This window comes from Archocentrus centrarchus, chromosome 24 (genome assembly GCF_007364275.1).
Source record: "Archocentrus centrarchus isolate MPI-CPG fArcCen1 chromosome 24, fArcCen1, whole genome shotgun sequence".
Classification (NCBI taxonomy): domain Eukaryota; kingdom Metazoa; phylum Chordata; class Actinopteri; order Cichliformes; family Cichlidae; genus Archocentrus; species Archocentrus centrarchus.
This window is the reverse complement of record NC_044369.1, coordinates 33,089,238-33,108,299: the sequence shown is the minus strand read 5'-3', so window position 1 is coordinate 33,108,299 and position 19,062 is coordinate 33,089,238. Positions and strand designations below refer to the sequence as shown.

The 19,062-nt window shown below is 44.1% G+C and overlaps 2 protein-coding genes across 5 annotated transcripts in view; one reads left to right on the top strand and one right to left on the bottom strand.

Annotated features, from left to right (window-relative positions):
* Positions 1-12,802, top strand: part of cfap206 (cilia and flagella associated protein 206) — a 30,734-nt gene extending 17,932 nt beyond the window's left edge. For 2 of the 4 annotated variants that reach the window (XM_030722311.1, XM_030722312.1), the window contains exons 10-12: positions 1,372-1,580; positions 1,771-1,914; positions 10,225-12,802. In XM_030722311.1, the coding sequence (XP_030578171.1) occupies positions 1,372-1,580; positions 1,771-1,914; positions 10,225-10,446 (575 nt within the window). In that variant the 3' untranslated portion in view covers positions 10,447-12,802. The remainder of the gene's footprint in view (positions 1-1,371; positions 1,581-1,770; positions 1,915-10,224) is intronic. The other 2 variants (XM_030722310.1, XM_030722309.1) reach the window with 2 other exon arrangements.
* Positions 12,803-18,014: 5,212 nt separating this feature from the next.
* Positions 18,015-19,062, bottom strand: part of kcnk10a (potassium channel, subfamily K, member 10a) — a 62,836-nt gene continuing 61,788 nt past the window's right edge. Inside the window, exon 7 of the mRNA XM_030722317.1 lies at positions 18,015-18,941. Coding sequence (XP_030578177.1) covers positions 18,267-18,941 — 675 coding nt within the window. The 3' untranslated portion in view covers positions 18,015-18,266. The remainder of the gene's footprint in view (positions 18,942-19,062) is intronic.

The following is a 19,062-nucleotide window of genomic DNA, read 5'->3' as shown; positions in this document are numbered from 1 at the left end:
CCCAAACACAGGACTCAGGAGGGAAGGCGTGAACTCAGAAACACACAACTTTATTGCTGGTTGCATGTCAGCTACAAGGAAACTAGGAAAGCTCAACTGGAGCTAATAATTCAACAACTAGGACTACACAGGGAAACCAAGTAGGCATTTGTGTGCCATGGAGGGACATTTAAATTTGGGCATGCACCTTCAGATATGAGATATGAAGGATCATACCTATGTTTTATTGTTGGAGAAGGGGTCCCCTTAAAGCAAAAAATGCAAAGGAAAGAGACAACACCAACTGAGCTACAGAGATTAAGCTACACAGAACTGACTAAAATTCTTGTAATTTTCCTCTTTGGGGATCCACGCTCCCTCTGCACACCTCCACTGGTCAGCAACCAGTGGCCGTTTAGGAAGGCCAAATGAAAGGACACAGGCAATAAGAGCAGGCTGTTTCCTGGCCCTCTCTGACTCTTATCCTGTGCCATTCTGCCCCACCTTTCCAAAGGGTGATTCGTAGGTAAGCCAAGACGTTCTTCTTTTATGGACAGCTATGGCTCGGGTGGTAGAGCGGGTTGTCTGCCAGTCAGAATGTCAGTGTAATGATCCTCCTACAGCCCATGTGTCGTCATGTCCTGGGGCAAGATATTGAACCATGAATTGCTCTCAGTGCATCCATCGGAGTGTGAATGTTTGCGTGAATGTTAGATTAAAGTGCTTAGGTACAGATAAAAGCACTGTATGAATGTGTGTGTGTGATTGGGTGAATGAGCTTTGAGTCCTCCAAACTGAATAGAAAGGCGCTATATAAGTCCATTTGCCATTTGCTTCTCCTCTTCAGTAGCTGTCTTATATTGTCTTTTGAGGGTTTGAAGCTCCTTGCGGTTGATGTATTATGGTGGCTCTGCAATGCATGGTTTAGGTAGATGGCTCTGTGTTACCTTTCTCACTATAGCTGAATTTTTCTGAAGATGACAACAGGGTTTAATATCTGGATTCAGAGATGAAATGTCTTCAGAAATTAAAGAAGGCCAGTTACCTTTTTTTCAAGCTCTGAGACTACCATACCTGGATGACTGAGAACCTACAGACAGACCTAATTATATAGTGCTTTTGACTACAAGCCCCATTTACCCAATCACATACACATCCATACAAGCACTTTTTTTCTATGCCTAAGTGCCTTGTCTAACATTCACATATACATTCACATCTGATGGATGCAACAAGGGCATCGAGGGTTCAGTATCTTCCCCATGTAATTAGGGAGCAGGGGTTAAGAGACAAGTACCCTCAAGTTTGTGTGGTTGACTGCAAATTAAATGATCATAGATCAAAGTGAGGCTGAAGACTGAAATTATATTACTAAATATTTGTCTCTTGTAGGTAATCCAAACATTGGAGTCCTGAAACACAAGGAGAAGCTCTATGTTTTTACCTCCAAAGAAGCTGCTGTGAAATTTGCCTTCAGTCCAGACAGCTTTGTCAGTGAGGTGGCAGAAAAAGCCAAATTCTTCCCTGAACTCATTCATCTCCTCAAACTCCAACAGTTTTCCTGTCTCAGTCTGTGCTCTGAGGTGACCACACTCTTTTCGGTAACTTCCTTCCATGCTTGTTAATTTCATAGCAGTGAGAAACAGCTGTCTGATTGATTTTTCTTTTTTCTAATAGCCAGAACACACATTTCAAATATATTAAATTCACAAGACAATTTGAAACTTTCTGGTGGTAGTATTAAAAATGTAACTGTAACTGTTCACATGATTTTGACTTTTGGTTTTGCAGATGCAGCCAAGGGAGGGTTTAGTGGTGAAGCCCATTATAAAATGTGAGAGTGGCACTCAGACTGAAATTCACCCTGTGGAGAAAAACATCGTGAAGTCATACGAGTGGAATGAGTGGGAGCTTAGACGAAAAGCTCTCAAACTGGTGAGCCACATTCATTTTCAGTTCACTTTAACCCTCATGTTCTAATTTCCAAATGTGTTGAAATGTATATTATACTATTATTACTTCTTCTACAAGGTAGTGTTATGAAATTTATTGAATGTTAAAACTGGATTGCTTGTAGCATTTTTACACATACTTTCACAATTTGATGTGGTTGTCTTTAACAGAAATTAAAATTTCCCTCATGCATCTTTTCTAACTATGCTTATATTAGATTTTCAATTAGATATGGTGGTGATATGGTGATTTAAAAAAATTATATACAGTACCGGACAAAAGTACTGACACAGCTTATAGTTCAGAGGTTTTTCATTATTTAAAAATTGTCTACAATGTAGATTAATACTGAAGTCATCCAAACTATGGAATTATTTAGTAAACAAAAAAGTGTCAAACAAACCAGAATGTGTTCTATATTTAGATTCTTCAAAGTAGGCTCCTCCTGCTTTCACATTTTCTCAGTCAGCTTTATGAGGCAGTCGCCTGGAATAACTTTCAGTTAACAGCTGTTCCTGTCAAGAGTTCATTTCTTGCTCTCTTAATGAGTTTGAGACCATCAGTTGTGTTGTGCAGAGGTAGAGTTGGTATACAGTGAACAGCCCTGTTTGAGTAATGTTCTAATCCATATTATGGCAAGAACGACTCAGCTAAGTAAAGAAAAACAACAGCCCATCATTACTCTAAGAAATGAAGGTCAGTCAATCCGAAACATTTCAAGATCTTTGAAAGTTTCCTCAAGTGCCGTCACAAAGACCATCAAAGGTTATGATGAAACTGGCTCTCATCAGGACCGCCCCAGGAAGGGAAGACCAAGAGTTCCCTCTGATGCTCAGGATCAGTTCATCAGAGTTACCAGCCTCATAAGAGCCCACCTCCATGCTTCACAGAGTTCAAGTAGCACATACATCTCATCATCAGCTGTTCAGTTCAATTCAGTTTTGTTGATATAACAGTCGCCTGAAGGTGCTTTAGATTGTAAGGTAAAGAGCCTACAATACAGTTCAGAGGAGACTGCGTGAATCTGGACTTTATGATTGAATTGTTACAAAGAAGCCACTTCTAAGAAATAGAATAGAATAGCCCTTTATTGTCATTGTACATAGTACAATGACAATAAAGATGTAGTCAAATCAGTCTCTATGCACTCAATTATATAGGGAATGTAAAATTAAATATAAAAGTACAATGAAATACAAATTAATGCAGAAAGTATACATTACTACACAAGTAAAATACACAACTGTAAGAACAGTGAATCAGATGGGGGGGGGGGGGGGGGGGGGGGGGGGGGGTGTTCATTGTTTATTTACAGTCCTTCCTGTTCTCAGCTGTGGAGCTTACGTACCATACGCCCAGACAGTACGTCAGTACACTTTCCACAGAGGAGCAATAGAAGGCCATCAGCAACTTCTTGCCTACGTTTTTTTCTGAGAACATGGAGGAAGTGAAGCCGCTGCTGTGCCTTCTTCAGTAGGGCCTTGGTGTTTGAGTCCAGGAGAGATGCTGTCTCATCCCCATTTAAGGTGAGCCCAACCACAGTGGTATCATCCACATATTTGATGATGATGTTGGTTGGGTGAGTTGGAGTGCAGTCATATGTATAAAGGGCGTACAGTAGAAGGCTGAGCATGCAGCCTTGAGGGGAACCAGTGCTGATTGTGCGTGTGGAGGAGAGATGACAGATGACAGATTGTGGGCGGTGAGTGAGGAAGTGTTGTATGCAGATGCAGGTGAGAAGGGGGTCTGCAGTTTGAGCAGTTTGATGGTTTAAATATCTGGGATGATTGTGTTAAATGCTGAGCTATAGTCCACGATGAGGATCCTCACATACCTCTTCCAGTTATCCAGGTGACTCAGCACTCTGTGAAATGTTACTGCGATGGCATCCTCTGTGGACTGCTTAGGCGAACTGATTGGGGGGGTCAAACAAGGGAAGGAGGCAGTCCAATAAGAGGAAGAGAATTGCTTGGGCCAAGGAACACCAGGAATGGACATTAGACCAGTGGAAATCTGTCCTTTGGTCTGATGAGTCCAAATTTGAGATGTCTGGTTCCAAACACCATGTTTCTGTAAGATGCAGAAAAGGTGAGTGGATGGTTCCTACATGTGTAGTTCCCACCGTGAAGTATGGAGGAGGGAGTGTGATGGTAGGGGAGTGCTGTGCTGGTGACACTGTTGGCAATTTATTCAAAATCCAAGGCACACTTAACCAGCATGGCTACCACAGCATTCTGCAGCGACCTGCCATCCCATCTGGTTTGTGCTTAGTGGGACCATCGTTTGTTTTCAACAGGACCATGACCCCAAACACACCTCCAGGCTGTGTAAGGGCTATTTGACCAAGAAACAGGGTGATGGAGTGTTGGGTCACATGACCTGGCCTCTACTATCACCCAGCTGAGATGGTTTGGGATGAGTTGGACCTCAGAGTGAAGGCAAAGCAGCCAACAGGTGCTCAGCACCTCTGGGAACTCCTTCAGGACTGTTGGAAAACCATTTCAGATGATGACCTCATGAAGCTGACTGAGAGGATGCCGAGAGTGAGCAAAGCAGTGATCAAAGCAAAAGGAGCCGACTTTGAAAAATCTGAAATCTAAAACATATTTTGGTAATACTTATAAGTTTTCTACATGATTCCTTATGTTCCTTCAGTCTGCATGACTTCAGTATTCATTTACAATGTAGGAAACAAGATACAAACATTGAATGAAAAGCTGTGTCTGAACTTTTGACTGGTGCTGTTTATTCTTTTCTTGTGTACTTTTATGCTAGAACTTCAGTTTTCTCTTTGCAGACATGCTCATATTTACATGTATTGGAAATCTTGATTCAGTGGATATTAACTTTGCCCACTGATTGGTTTCATCTCGTTTTAATAGTAACTAGGTATTGATTATAGCAGTATTTGTAATAAGTATAAAACGGTGGACAGCCTGGAGTGAGTCTCACTCTTTGTGTGTGTCTATGGGTAACTTTGCTGCTTTCATTGAGAATGAATACGAAGATGTTAATTCCTGCAATGACTACTGTACCTCAGCGTATAGAAACTAGGGTTTAATCCCGGGATCCGGGATTCCCGGGAAATGCGATCAGAACCATTTCCCGTTTCCTGGAAAACGTTAAGATGGGAAACCGGGAAAAAAGTCGCGTGAAAGAAAATAAAGAAAAGAAACGAAAGCTTCAGAATGTTAAATTTAATGAAATATTGAGAGAAGGGTTCGTTTAATGTGAAAAGCATTACTCTTCATTTCAGGCACGTTCAGCCTCCGTTTAAGGCTTCAGCCTTCATCTCAAGCGTTTTAATAGAGGTATTACACAGTTGTACTTTTTTCCTCTTTAATTTGTTGAAATCGTAGGCAATGTGTTTAGCCTAAGGTATTTTGTATTATATAATTTTATATTATTATATATTGTTGTATTGCATTATATAGCCTATAAAATATGGCTGCCCTGAACAATAAAGAAATATCTGTTTAACTTCGAGTGTTTCTTTTCCTCGTTTGCAGCCGCTTACTAACAATCATGAATTAGGATACGGGCCTAATGTGTGAAGAAAGTATCATGAAATAGATACTTTAACATATTTCACTTTTAGAGTTGAGTAAAATGTATATTTTTTAGGCTATATGGCCAGTTTTTCAAAAGACGATTCACAGCGAACCTACTTTAACCCTCAGACACGGTGTTATAAATTTGCTGTTGCCAGAATGGCAATGACCAAGTCGTAGTGCATTACTCAAGGCCCTGTGTTATGTCATATTATAGTGTAGTACGGTAGTTAACTTTTCAATGACTATTACAGCGTTCCACTGGTGGAACGGTGTTCACGACAGCGCCAGTAGCTGAGCCTTTATCAATGCTGTGTGGAGATGAACCGTACTGTTTTGCACCAGTAACTGTAAAATATCTTGGTATAATTCCATGTACAATACAGGAATTTGAATTATATTTGTTAAGGGAGTGTTGAGGAACGATACAACACCGCATAGCTCGATCACTCGAATGTCGAGATGTAGGTTTTATTGCATTAATCAAGCCAACGTTGCCCCCTACTGGGCATAACAGGACATAGCTGAAAGCTACCTCTACAATATCAGAATAGGTTAAGCCCGACACAGGCTACAGAAGGTCTATCCATCCATCCATTTTCTTCCGCTTATCCGGGGCCGGGTCGCGGGGGCAGAAGCCTAAGCAGAGAAGCCCAAGCTTCCCTCTCCCCAGCCACCTCCTCCAGCTCATCCGGAGGGACCCCAAGGCGTTCCCAGGCCAGCCGAGATACATAATCTCTCCAGCGTGTCCTGGGTCTACCACGGGGTCTCTTCCCGGTGGGACATGCCCGGAACACCTCACCCAGGAGGCGGCCAGGAGGCATCCTAATCAGATGCCCGAGCCACCTCAACTGGCTCCTTTCGATGTGGAGGAGCAGCGGCTCTACTCTGAGCCCCTCCCGGATGGCCGCACTCCTCACCTTATCTCTAAGGGAGAGGCCAGCCACCCTTCGAAGGAAACTCATTTCTGCCGCTTGTATTCGCGATCTTATTCTTTCGGTCACTACCCAAAGCTCGTGACCATAGGTGAGGGTAGGAACGTAGATCGACCGGTAAATCGAGAGCCTCGCTTTTACGCTAAGCTCCCTCTTCACCACGACGGACCGGTGCAGCGTCCACATCACTGCAGAAGCAGCCCCGATCCGCCTGTCGATCTCCCGTTCCCTTCGCCCATCACTCGTGAACAAGACCCCGAGATACTTAAACTCCTCCACTTGAGGCAAGAACTCGTTCCTGAGCCGGAGATGGCACTCCACCCTTTTCCGGCTGAGGACCATGGCCTCAGACTTAGAGGTGCTGATTCTCATGCCAGCCGCTTCACACTCGGCTGCGAACCGTTCCACTGCGAGCTGGAGGCCCCTCCCTGATGAAGCCAACAGAACCGCATCATCTGCAAAAAGCAGAGATGAGACTCTGAGGCCACCAAGGAAGAAGCCTTCCGCCACCTGGCTACGCCTAGAAATTCTGTCCATAAAAATTATGAACAGAATCGGTGACAAAGGGCAGCCCTGACGGAGTCCAACACCCACAGGAAACAAATCCGACTTATTACCGGCTATACGGACCAAGCTCTCACTGTGGTTGTACAAGGACTGAATGGCCCGCAACAATGGGCCAGACACCCCATACTCCCGCAGAACCTCCCAAAGAACACCCCGAGGAACACGGTCGAATGCCTTCTCCAAGTCCACAAAGCACATGTAGACTGGTTGGGCAAACTCCCACGCACACTTGAATATCCTTGAGAGGATAAAGAGCTGGTCCAGCGTTCCACGACCAGGACGAAAACCGCATTGTTCCTCCTGAATCCGAGGTTCGACTAACGGACGCACCCTCCTTTCCAGCACCCTGGCATAGACCTTACCGGGGAGGCTGAGGAGTGTGATCCCCCGAAAGTTGGAGCACACCCTCCGGTCTCCCTTCTTAAAGATGGGGACCACCACCCCGGTCTGCCAATCCAATGGCACTGCCCCAGATCTCCACGCGATGTTGCAGAGGCGTGTCAACCAAGACAGCCCTACAACATCCAGAGCCTTCAGGAACTCAGGGCGAATCTCGTCCACCCCAGGGGCTCTGCCACCAAGGAGTTGTTTAACTACCTCAGTGACCTCACCCCCAGTGATGGTCAAGTCATCCCCCTCATCCCCAGACTCTGCTTCCACTACAGAAGGCGTGTCAGTGGGATTCAGAAGGTCCTCGAAGTATTCCTTCCACCGTCCGACTATAGCCTCAGTTGAAGTCAGCAGCACCCCCCCCCGCACTATAAACAGTGTGAGTGAAGCACTGCTTTCCCCTCCTGAGTCGCCTGACGGTTTGCCAGAATCGCTTCGATGCCGTCCGAAAGTCTTTTTCCATAGCCTCACCGAACTCCTCCCACACCCGAGTTTTTGCTTTGGCCACTACCCGAGCTGCATTCCGCTTGGCCTGTCGATACCTGTCAGCTGCCTCCGGAGTCCCACAGGCTAACCAAGCCCGATAGGACTCTTTCTTCAGCTTGATGGCTCCCTTCACCTCCGGTGACCACCATCTGGTTCGGGGGTTGCCACCACGACAGGCACCAACCGCCTTGCAGCCACAGCTCTGAGCAGCAGCCTCAACAATGGAGGTGCGGAACATGGTCCATTCGGACTCAATGTCCTCAGCCTCCCTCGGAATGCTGTCGAAGTTCTGCCGGAGGTGGGAGTTGAAGATCTCCCAGACTGGGGCTTCTGCCAGGCGTTCCCAGCGCACCCTCACAATACGTTTAGGTGTGCCAGGTCTGTCCAGCATCTTCCCCCGCCATCTGATCCAACTCACCACCAGGTGGTGATCAGTTGACAGCTCAGCTCCTCTCTTCACCCGAGTGTCCAGAACATACGGCCGCAGATCTGATGATACGATTACAAAATCGATCATCGACCTGCGACCTAGGGTGTCCTGGTGCCATGTGCACTTATGGACATCCTTGTGTTCGAACACGGTGTTTGTTATGGACAAACTGTGGTTTGCACAGAAGTCCAATAACAAAACACCATTCGGGTTCAGATCGGGCAGGCCGTTCCTCCCAATCACGCCCCTCCAGGTCTCACTGTCATTGCCCACGTGAGCGTTGAAGTCTCCCAGCAAGACTATGGAGTCACCAGATGGAGCACTCTCCAGCACCCCACCCAGCAACTCCAAAAAGGGTGGGTACCCTGAACTGTCATTCGGCGCATAAGCGCAAACAACAGTCAGGACCCGTTCCCCAGCCCGAAGGCGCAGGGAAACTACCCTCTCGTCCACCGGTGAAAACTCCGACGTACAGGCAGCAAGCCGGGGGGATACAAGAATACCCACCCCAGCTCGCCGCCTCTCACCGAGGGCAACTCCAGACTGGAACAGAGTCCAGCCCTTCTCCAGGAGACTGGTTCCAGAGCCCAGGCCATGCGTTGAGGTGAGCCCAACTATGTCTAGCTGGTATCTCTCAACCTCACGCACTAGCTCAGGCTCCTTCCCCACCAGAGAGGTGACATTCCATGTCCCAACAGCCAGTTTCGATAGCCGGGGATCGGTCCGCCAGGGCCTCCGCCCTCGGCCACCGCCCGACACACATTGCACCCGACCCCTACGACACCTCCTGCGGGTGGTGGGCCTGCAGGAGGGCGGGCCCATGTAACCTCTTCGGGCTGCGCCCGGCCAAGCACCACGGGCTAATGCCTGGTCACCAGACGCTCTCCCTCGAGCTCCCTCCCCAGGCCTGGCTCCAGGGTGGGGCCCCGGTAACCCTATCCCGGGCAGGGTAAACTGTTCCCTTGTTTTTTCACTCATAAGGGTCTTCTGAACCGCTCTTTGTCTGGACCCTCACCCAGGACCAGTTTGCCATGGGAGACCCTGCCAGGGGGACAAGCCCCCAGACAACATAGCTCCTGGGATCACTGGGACACACAAACCCCTCCACCACGATAAGGTGGCGATTCACGGAGGAGTACAGAAGGTCTAATTAAAATAAAAAAAATAAAAAACTTTTTCCTGGGATTTGATTCATGTTATTTTCAGGAAAAATATTAAACCCTAATAGAAACCTGAGGTACAGTAGTCTACTACTATAGAATAAACTAGTACATGTGGATTGGAGCAAGGAGGCTAAAAATGTCTACAGCAGCCTCAGGCTCATCTTTATCTGCATACCTTTGGTATGCTGTCTGTTCTGAACCCAACCAGTATCCAGCCAAACAAACATACTAATGGGCCTGGGTTTAGTCAGTGGAGTCATAACACAACTGTGCCCCCATCAGGCCAAGCTAGAAACTACACTGCCCTCTGTGATGTCCAGTTGTCAGAGTGTAAAAGAAAAACAATGTTACCTTATTAACTTCCAGTCACGTGACAGCAACAGTCATAGGCTTCACAGTCACCAGATCTCAGTCCAGTAGAGAACTTCTGGGATGTGGTGGAATGGGAGATTTTCATCATGGATATGTAGACATCAAATGTGCAATAATGCCATCGTGTTAGTATGGACCAAAATCTCTAAGGACTGTTTCCTGCACCTTGAGTCTATGCCACAAAGAACTGAGGCAGTTTTGAAGGCAAAGCTGGTACTAGCAAGGTGTAACTAATGAGGTGAGCATAGGTGCTCATTTAAGGCCAGTCTTTAATTAACTTGAGTTTCTGGATTACATTTTACTGGTTTACAGTGGTTTCAATCAGGGCTCTTTTTTGTCTCAATCCCAGACTTCATTTACTGAAAGTATCATTTTCTCCTCCATGCTTCATTACCCAGGCTGATCTTCTCTCCAGAGTTACAGTTTCAGTGCAGACTGACCTGAGCCACATGAGGCGGGAAAATGCCACTCAGACATGGCTTCCCAGGAATGCTGCCTGTCAAAGCAAGCGAGAGGGTGCGAGCAACGTGCCCAAACCTCAGACCTATGTGGCAGGTCTGAGGGGACAGAGGGGTGCACATGTGGTCAAAGCAAATCTGACCAGACCCGTGGATGATTAAAGACATTTAACCAAATAAAAGTTGATGTAGGAATATTTTTGTTTTTACGCTTTTTTTTTTCTTTTCCCAGCAGTGCTGTGTTGTGTTTACACCACTTGACCTCAGGCTGCAGTAACCTGCAGTCTACATTACAGTCATGTGAAAAAGAACATTCTCACAATACTCTGTGCAGCCCTGTGAAAAACTAGCACACCGTTACTGCTTCTATAGGAAATAAGATGGTAGGTTCACCGAGGTGCTGCTAATCAAATGTACTTGATTAACGGATCATCAGAAAGTGTGGCCCTTTATTAAAGCTGGTCTGTGTGTTAACACAATGCCACAATCTTCATAGGAGTGGACATCCCAGCTCACACCACTGTAAGACTGTGCATTGCTCAGATTAATAAAAAATACCCAAGAGCTACATCTCTGACTCTACAGCCCTGAGCAGGTTCAAGTTTATGACAGTACAGTTAGTCTCATCTCTATAAAGAACATGCAGCACAGCTTAGGTTTGCAGAGCTGCATGTGAATGAACCACAAGACCTCTGAAGCAGTGACCCGTGTTGGGCCATAATGCTCAGTGTAACATTTGGTGAAAGCCAAACACAGCACAGCACAAACGCCTCATAGCAGCTGCTGAGCGTGGTGGTGGATGTTCCAGGTAACTCATTCATAAAGAACTGTGTAGATGACAAATTCATTTACAGAAGTTTTTATGTTAAAATTCTGGTTAGCTTTTAGGTCACTATGGTAACATGGCTGGTTTTATATGTAATTTTTTATTAGCGCAGAATAAAGGCTATGGTTTCCATTCTTTTAACCCTGTAACAGTGTTTAATTTCCCTAGTTTGCTTTTGCCCTAGTTTTATGATGGGTTTACAGTTTGCATTTTTAGATCTTTAGTTATTTGAGATATGTTCTTAATTATTGTTTAGTTATATTTTGAGTCCCCCGTCTGCACTTCCCATGTCCTCCTGTTCTGTCGGCGTTCCTGAGTCTTTTTTGTTTCTCATGTCTTAGTTCCTTGTCTCGTGTCTTGTGTTTAGTTTCACCTCCCGGTGTTTCCCTGTGTGTTTTTAGATTTCCGTTTTAGATTCCCTCAGTGTGCCAGTCCCTGTATGTCAAGTCTGTGTTTGCATCATGTTTGGTTACTTCCTGTTTTATTTTGACAGTCCTTGTCCTGTGTGCTTCGTGTTTAGTTTAGCTTCCCCTTGTCTCCTCTCTGTAGTTGTGTTCAGCTGTGCTCCTCACCTGTTGCTTGTTGCCTGATTGTCTCTGTGTTTGTCATGTCAGAACGATCATGTTTCTGTTCACATTTGTAATTTTGTTCCAGTTCTTGTCAAGTTAAGCTCTAGTTTCCAGTGAGAATTTCATGCTGCTGGCACCTGTCCAGTTTTAGTGGTCAAGCAAATAAAGTTGAAATCTAAATTTAGTTTTGTCTGCATTGGGGTCCTCTACCTTGCCTGCCAAACCTACTGCATGGCAGCATTTTACTGTAGCAATCAAAATGAATGTCACAGTTGGGATATTCATGATGTGAATATTTGAGTGAAGATGAGGCAGAAAGTTTAAGACTCAAAAGCTGAACTGACTGTACTTTAAAGACAGTCTGACCGTAACCTTAAATTTCATGTTGAAATTTGCTCACACATTGAGATTCAGTCATCAAATGTCAATATTTTGAAAGGCATAGTGTATGAAAATGTGGTCTGAATCTTAAGTTTTCCACTGAAAATCGTCTAAATCGTTGTCAGCGGGTCAATCCAGAACCAGATCTGCCCAAAGGTATCACAGGCACCGTAACAGATCAGTAACTCTGTCCATTCAGTTCATAACAGCACCCAGAGAAGGATCATGGATTCAAACTGCAGCAGGCTCGGCTCCGATCATTTACAAGCTGATCCTGTCCAAATCTGTTTTGGATCCGTTCATAGCGTCATAGTCATTCTGTCCTCTATTCCTTATTTTCAATTCAGTTTTATTTATAGCACCAGATCACAACAACAATCGCCTCATGCTGCTTTCTTAATTTACTTTATTTGAAATCACTTATCCTTCCAAAACTATGCTGAAATATTTAAAATCTATTAAAGCTTAGACATTTCTTATAACATGTTTTCCTTTACTGATAAAAGACTTGGAAAGCTGCCCAGCATTTTTTGAGTTAAATGAAAAACAGTTATTACAGTTGTTATTTGCTAACTGTAGCATGGGAGATGGGTGGTCTCATAGGGTGTCTTGAATTGAAATCTGCTGCAATGACCCGGTTACTGCGTTCACCAGACATCAACACAATTTCTATCCGCTCCTCACGTGTTAACCTTTGCGCATGTCAATGGCTGTGAACAAAGAGAAACTTGTAAATAACTCATGAAAGAATAAAGTTATGTTAACACCAAGCACACCGTTGGTTTTCTTGTGAAATTCCCAATAAGTCTGATGTGTCACATGACCCTCTTCCCATTGAAAAAAACAAAAGTTGGATCCACAATGGTCGACTTCAAAATGGCCGCAATGGTCACCACCCATCTTGAAAAGTTTTCCCCCTCCCATATACTAATGTGCCACAAACAGGAAGTTAATATCACCAACCATTCCCATTTTATTAAGGTGTATCCATATAAATGTCCCACCCTGTACTGCCATCCATCTGGCTAGATACAATGTTTCTAAGATTTTTAGAGGCAAATATAATAACTTGAGTTTTATCTGAATCGAGGAGAAGAAAATTATGGGACATTTAGGCCATTGTGTCTTATTGGTTAGCTAACTGGTTTGTGTCATCTGGCTTCATGGATAAAGCTGGGGATCATTTGCATAGCAATGAAAATGTTTGCAGTGTTTTCTAACGGTACTGCGTAATGGAAACATGCATAATGTAAAAAGTATTGCTTCCCCTGTGTGACTAACTTTCATGTGTGAATAAGACTGGTTTACACACACAAACTGGAATAGAATAGAGTGCCTTTACTGTCATTATACAGGATGTACAATGAGAGCAGAGAATCTATCTGATAGATATGATTCAAACCATTGCAGTGCATTTCTTTCAGTGCCAACAGTACATTCTAGACTTTGTAGTAAAATATTGTGTCCGGATGTATCGAAGGATAGTTCTGGCCATTAGTAACCTTTACTAGTGCTTTTTCTGTGTGATGCTTAGTTCTAAACCCTGACTGAAACTGTTGAGATAAACCATTCCTCTGTGGGAGATCACCCATCTGTTTCACAACAATCCTTTCAAGAATTTTTGAAATAAAAGGAAGGAAAATGTTAGGTAAGCCAGCTGAATCATAAAGGCTTTTTTAAATAGTGCTTTAATTACAGCCGTCTTGAAAGCTGAGTACATAGCATGCTAATGAGATCAATTGTCCTGGTTTGTATTGATGTATTCTTGCTTCCATAAAACTGTAGGCCAGGTTGGGTCTGGGTGTTCCTCCCCTTGGGGCAAAGCCACATTCCCATGATGCTCTGTTTCTTTTTCACTCACCTCTTGTCGTGCGCTCTGTGTTTATACCCCACTCTGTATTTAATCACTAGTTATTATTAATCTCTGTCTCTCTTCCACAGTGTGTCTTTTCTCCTGTCCCCCCCCCCTCAGCAGATGACCCCCCCCCCCCCCCTCCCTGAGCCTGGTTCTAATGGAGGTTTCTTCCTGTTAATGTTATGTTCCTGTTGGAATATAGTCTACATTCTTTTATCTTTTGATTAGTCTCTGCACTGTATATTTTGTAATTTTGTAATATTGTGCTATAGTTATAGCTCTAATATCTCTGTATATTTGCAATTTGTATACTTGTATATTGTCTTATAGTTTTTATACTTATTTGTTTTTTTTTTTTTCTGTAAGCACGAAGTACCGCAGCAATTTCCTAATGCTGTGAACCTGTTCACCCATATGGCAATAAAAACCTTCTGATTCTGATTCTGATTAAAGGGAGTTTTTCCTTCCCACTGTCACCAAGTGCTGCTCATAGGGGGTCGTTCTGACTGTTGGGTTTTCTCTGTATTATTGTAGGGTCATTGAGGCGACTGTTGTGATTTGGCGCCATCCATCCATCTTCCACTTATCCTTTTTCAGGGTTGCTGGAGCCCATCCCATCCCTAGGGTGAGAGGCAGGGTACACCCTGGACAGGTCGCCAGACTGTCGCAGGGCTGATTTGGTGTTATATAAATAGAATTGAATTGAACTCAAAACAAAAACAAACAAAGGTTAACTTTCTAACCTAGACTCTTTAACCAAAACAAGATGAGAAAGAAACAGGAGGAGGAGGAGGAGGCTATGCTGTAGTGACACGAGACTTTGACTTCCAGGATCTCTGCAGCATTGAACATGAAGGTACCCCACTGATTCCAAGCATTCCAGTCATTGCTTTCTCCACCAGTTCATTTACACAAAGCCTTAAAGCTCATAAAAATATTTCTAGCTAGATTTCTAATACATTTACACTCTGGAGCACTGCAAAGAGGACAGTTTACAGCTTTATATTGATGAGTGTTTTGAGTGAATTCTCATGGGCAAACCAGACAAGGCGCCGACTCCCTCCCCCAGTAAAGGAGCTCCGTCCACCAAGAGGAGCCACACTGAAGACTCCCTGGATGCCACCTCTCCACATAACAGCAACGTGCTGGACATTTTGGAGTCCATAAATAAAAAAACTGTCAAGCTTTGATGCACCCGTGGCCCTAATGAAAGTCCTCCACACAGAGTTTCCAGCTCTGCAGGAAATGATGGCGTTCAGGCAGCAGCAGGTGGAAACACTGCAGAAAACACTCCTCAGGGAGTCGGTGAAATCCCTCACCGAGGGAATGACCCGGCTCTCAGAAAAAAACAAAAAAATAAAATCAAAGAAACTGTTATTGAGGTTCAGGAGGGATAACCTTGTGTTTTCAGGAATACAGGAGAAACCAGAAGAAGACCTGGAACAACAGTCAGAGTTTGTACAAACTCACCTGAAGCTCCCGGAGGACACACTGAAAACCATCAGCTTCCATCGTGTTCTTGTTGTTGTTTTCGGTCACGTTTGGAAAAGTTTTTGGTGTTTGCACTTTTTTTCATTTATGTCACTTTTCACATCCTTTCTCTTCTCTTTCCACATTCAGCAGCATGTTTGCTTTACTGTTAATGCTGCGATCTGTCACACAAACATACAGCACAGGGCCATGCAGGACACACACACACACACACACACCCGCCACCTGCGTATTACACGACTCTTTCACTCTTCCAGACTCTTTCAGCCCTGTTCACGCTGCCCTGTGGAGATACGCCTCAAGAACCCTGAAATTCACATCATTCATAAATAGCACTTCATTCAGTGATCTTTAATTCCAAAAGGCAATCACTACATTTAATGTAATGGTTGTGTGGGAGATACTTTGAGCAATGTCCAAGTACATAGCATGTGCTGCTTGTGCATCTAAACACAGGCAGTTAAAAAATGCCATCCTCTGAAGCATGTGATGGTATACAATCAACATCATATACATTATAATAGTTTTGTAATATAGCATGCCTTTTTGTTCCATGTCTTGGTTTTCTTTGTATGCTTTTCATTTTTGTATTTCTTGGAAGCATTTTAAAACACGTTGTTCTTGCTTTAGCTGCATTCACACTAGCCTAGAGCTTCACATAATAATGTGAACAGTAAGTTAAGACAGAGTGCATACACAGATAGTGAGTACATTATCATGAAGCCAGGGACTCTGTTAAAAACATAGTATAAACATCATAATATCACAGTCAGTGGCACAGTATACATTTTTATGCATGTGTCGTTTCCCTTCAAAGGTACACAGTGAGTATGAGACTGTATGTATGCTGTGGGAATAATATTATACGCTCAAGTAGCCACCACCATGGCTAAAGCTGCAGCCAATGCACACGTTCATTAAATGGAGTACTGGTAATGGTCACCAGATGCAGGGTGCAAAAAATCTCCAACTGCATAGAAATCCACTGAAAGTGTCCCAAATCTGTCCAATCCAAGTTTGTTATTCTCAAGAGCTAAAATCCTTTCTTCTGTGAACATCCATCAAAGAGGTATTAAGGCTAGAAATGTATGATTTGGACCATGTTTGCTTGCCTGACAGGTGTTTTAGCCTATCAGCTGTGTCAGTCACGGTGGTTCCATGAAGTCCATCCAATTTTCCAGACAGCAGATGAGGGTTAAACCCCAGTCTGAGGTCTAAAATGTCCCTCCCAGAACTTACAGCCAATCTATACTGACACGTGTTGTGACAATCAGTGAATATGCTTGGTTAAAGTACAACAACAAAAACACAAAGCAGTCTCACAGTAACAGCAGTCCCCTTTGTAATCTCAACCCATCGCCTCACATCATTAATGTTTCTTGTACAGTTTGGATGTCCTGTTTCATTATGGCTTATCTTCCACTCTATTTATTTTCATAGAGTACAGGTACAGTCACTGACCCCTCATCTAGCACTTGTCAGCAAACATTAGCAAATGAGGACAACAAGCCCTGAGATAGTGTTAAGAGAGGTCATGATCTCGGTAGTAGTTTCAGACACTGCACACAGAGACAGTGGCTCTGTGGGGGGACCATGCAGCATGTGGCATGTTTGCAGTCACATTTAAATGCATGTTTTCTGAGTCCAGTTTCAATGGGCAACATAAAAAATAGCATGACAACTATCACATCATAAGAGAGCCACTTTTAAATCAAGCTTCTCTTATGTTTGAATCTTCTACACGGCCTTTTTTTTTGGCTGTTTTCTTCTTTATTTTTGTATATTTCTTATGTTCTGACACATAGAGTCACAGCACCAAGTTGGAGGCCAGTGTGTACACACCAGGCCTTATTTAAGACACCTCTAATTCTGACACTGACATCCATTAAACATGACGTTTGAATGAAGTAGGTTTTCATGTCACATCCAATTCATTATCTAACACCTCTCAGTTTGGACACTGATCTGCATCAGCATTGTCTGCTTATAAAACGTGGATGTCAGTAACAGCCTCCCTCTCTTTCTGAACATTTCCACATTTCACTGTAATAGAACACAAAACAACAGGTTTGACCAACATTTTTGTCAGTGATGATAACAGTATACTCAGCTGCTCTGATACTGGGCACCTCTCTCTTTGTATTTTATAGTATTACCTCAGGAACATTTGGTGTGCAGGTCCATAACCAAACCATATTAACCATAACTAGATGCTACATGTTGGATGTACTGGAAAACATACACGTTGTACCCAAAACAATACGGTGTGAGGTCCATCAGAGACACAGGTTTCTGAGAAGGAAAAATTCTGGGCCTCATGTAGAGGATCAGAATAGATTCATGCAAATACCAAAAGTGGTTTTTATGTTCAAATAGCTAATAGCTGTTATATTTCAGATCCAGGTGAATTATTGGTGTAAACAGTGTGTGTTTTGCCGTCAGTCTGATTGCAATGTAGAAACAGTGCTGACCAACAAGTTGCAGGTCAGATAGTCTGATTGTATGTTCATGTTAGGGTACGGCTGAGCTGCTGTGCTCTATCATGAGGCAGATGGTTAACACTCCATTTCCACACAACTTAAATGTCTCCACGTGTATCTTTATAGACTTTATAACACTGATGACAGCTGAGCACAGTATTATCATAACTGAGAGAAATAATGGCAGAAACCTTTCCAAGTCTTACATTTATACACAGTAATATGTGTCCATCAGATCTACAGAGCTCATTGAATACGTCAACATTACCGTATTTAGCAAAAGGAGCAGGTTCTGTCCCCGCTTAAGCACACACAAGAACAAGAGAGACCTAAGGCACTAATGGTGGCATCTAAGAACTATCTGTAGGATTATGCAGAGTCTACAGGCCCATCTCAATATGGAGCTCTTCTGTATCATGTATTTTGTCATTCTCATTCTCTTTGGTCTGCTCCAACAGAAGCCCATTCTGTGGCTTGCAAGCTTCCACAAATAGTGAAAAATCAGACAAGCTGGTGTTGCATTTTTTGTCTTCATTTTCATCCTCTCCTTCATCTTTCCTTTTCCCTTCATCTGCAGTAGGTGTGCTGCAGTCAAAAGTAGATGTGTAGCCATACGCTTCACTATGAGGCCGGCGAGCTTCGTCTGGAATGTTCTTCTTCAGGTCTCTATTCCTGTTACGCTTGGCCAGCTTGGTGACAGAGCCAAGGCGGTTAAAAATGTTGTCCTCAGACATGGTTTGATGGGTGGAGCGCTGGTCACATTGCTCAGCCCCTCGCAGTCGAAGGTTGTTTAGCTTGGTGTCAATACTCTCCTGGGAAGAAGTCTTATAGTTGTTGGCATCCAGGCTGTTGAAGATGGCACGCCGTTCTGGGGAAAGCATGTCCAAGGACACGGCGCGCTGGTCCAGGCCCAGCTGCCGTCTCTCCATGCTGCGGATGGTGGCAGCTCGCTGTAGCTTGTCGTGGACTTCTACACTCATGCGCCGACGTGTCTCTCGGAGCTCTGCTCGAACATTTGCTTTCCACTCTGCTGCATGAGCCTTGATCTCTCCAACCTCAGGAAAGAATATTGTTGCACATACATTTCAGTAAATGTACTGTACTATTTTCACTTCACCTGGTCTGCGTCCCACCTGCAGTGGCTCTGCAGGTCAGGCAGTGATCATAACCATGCTA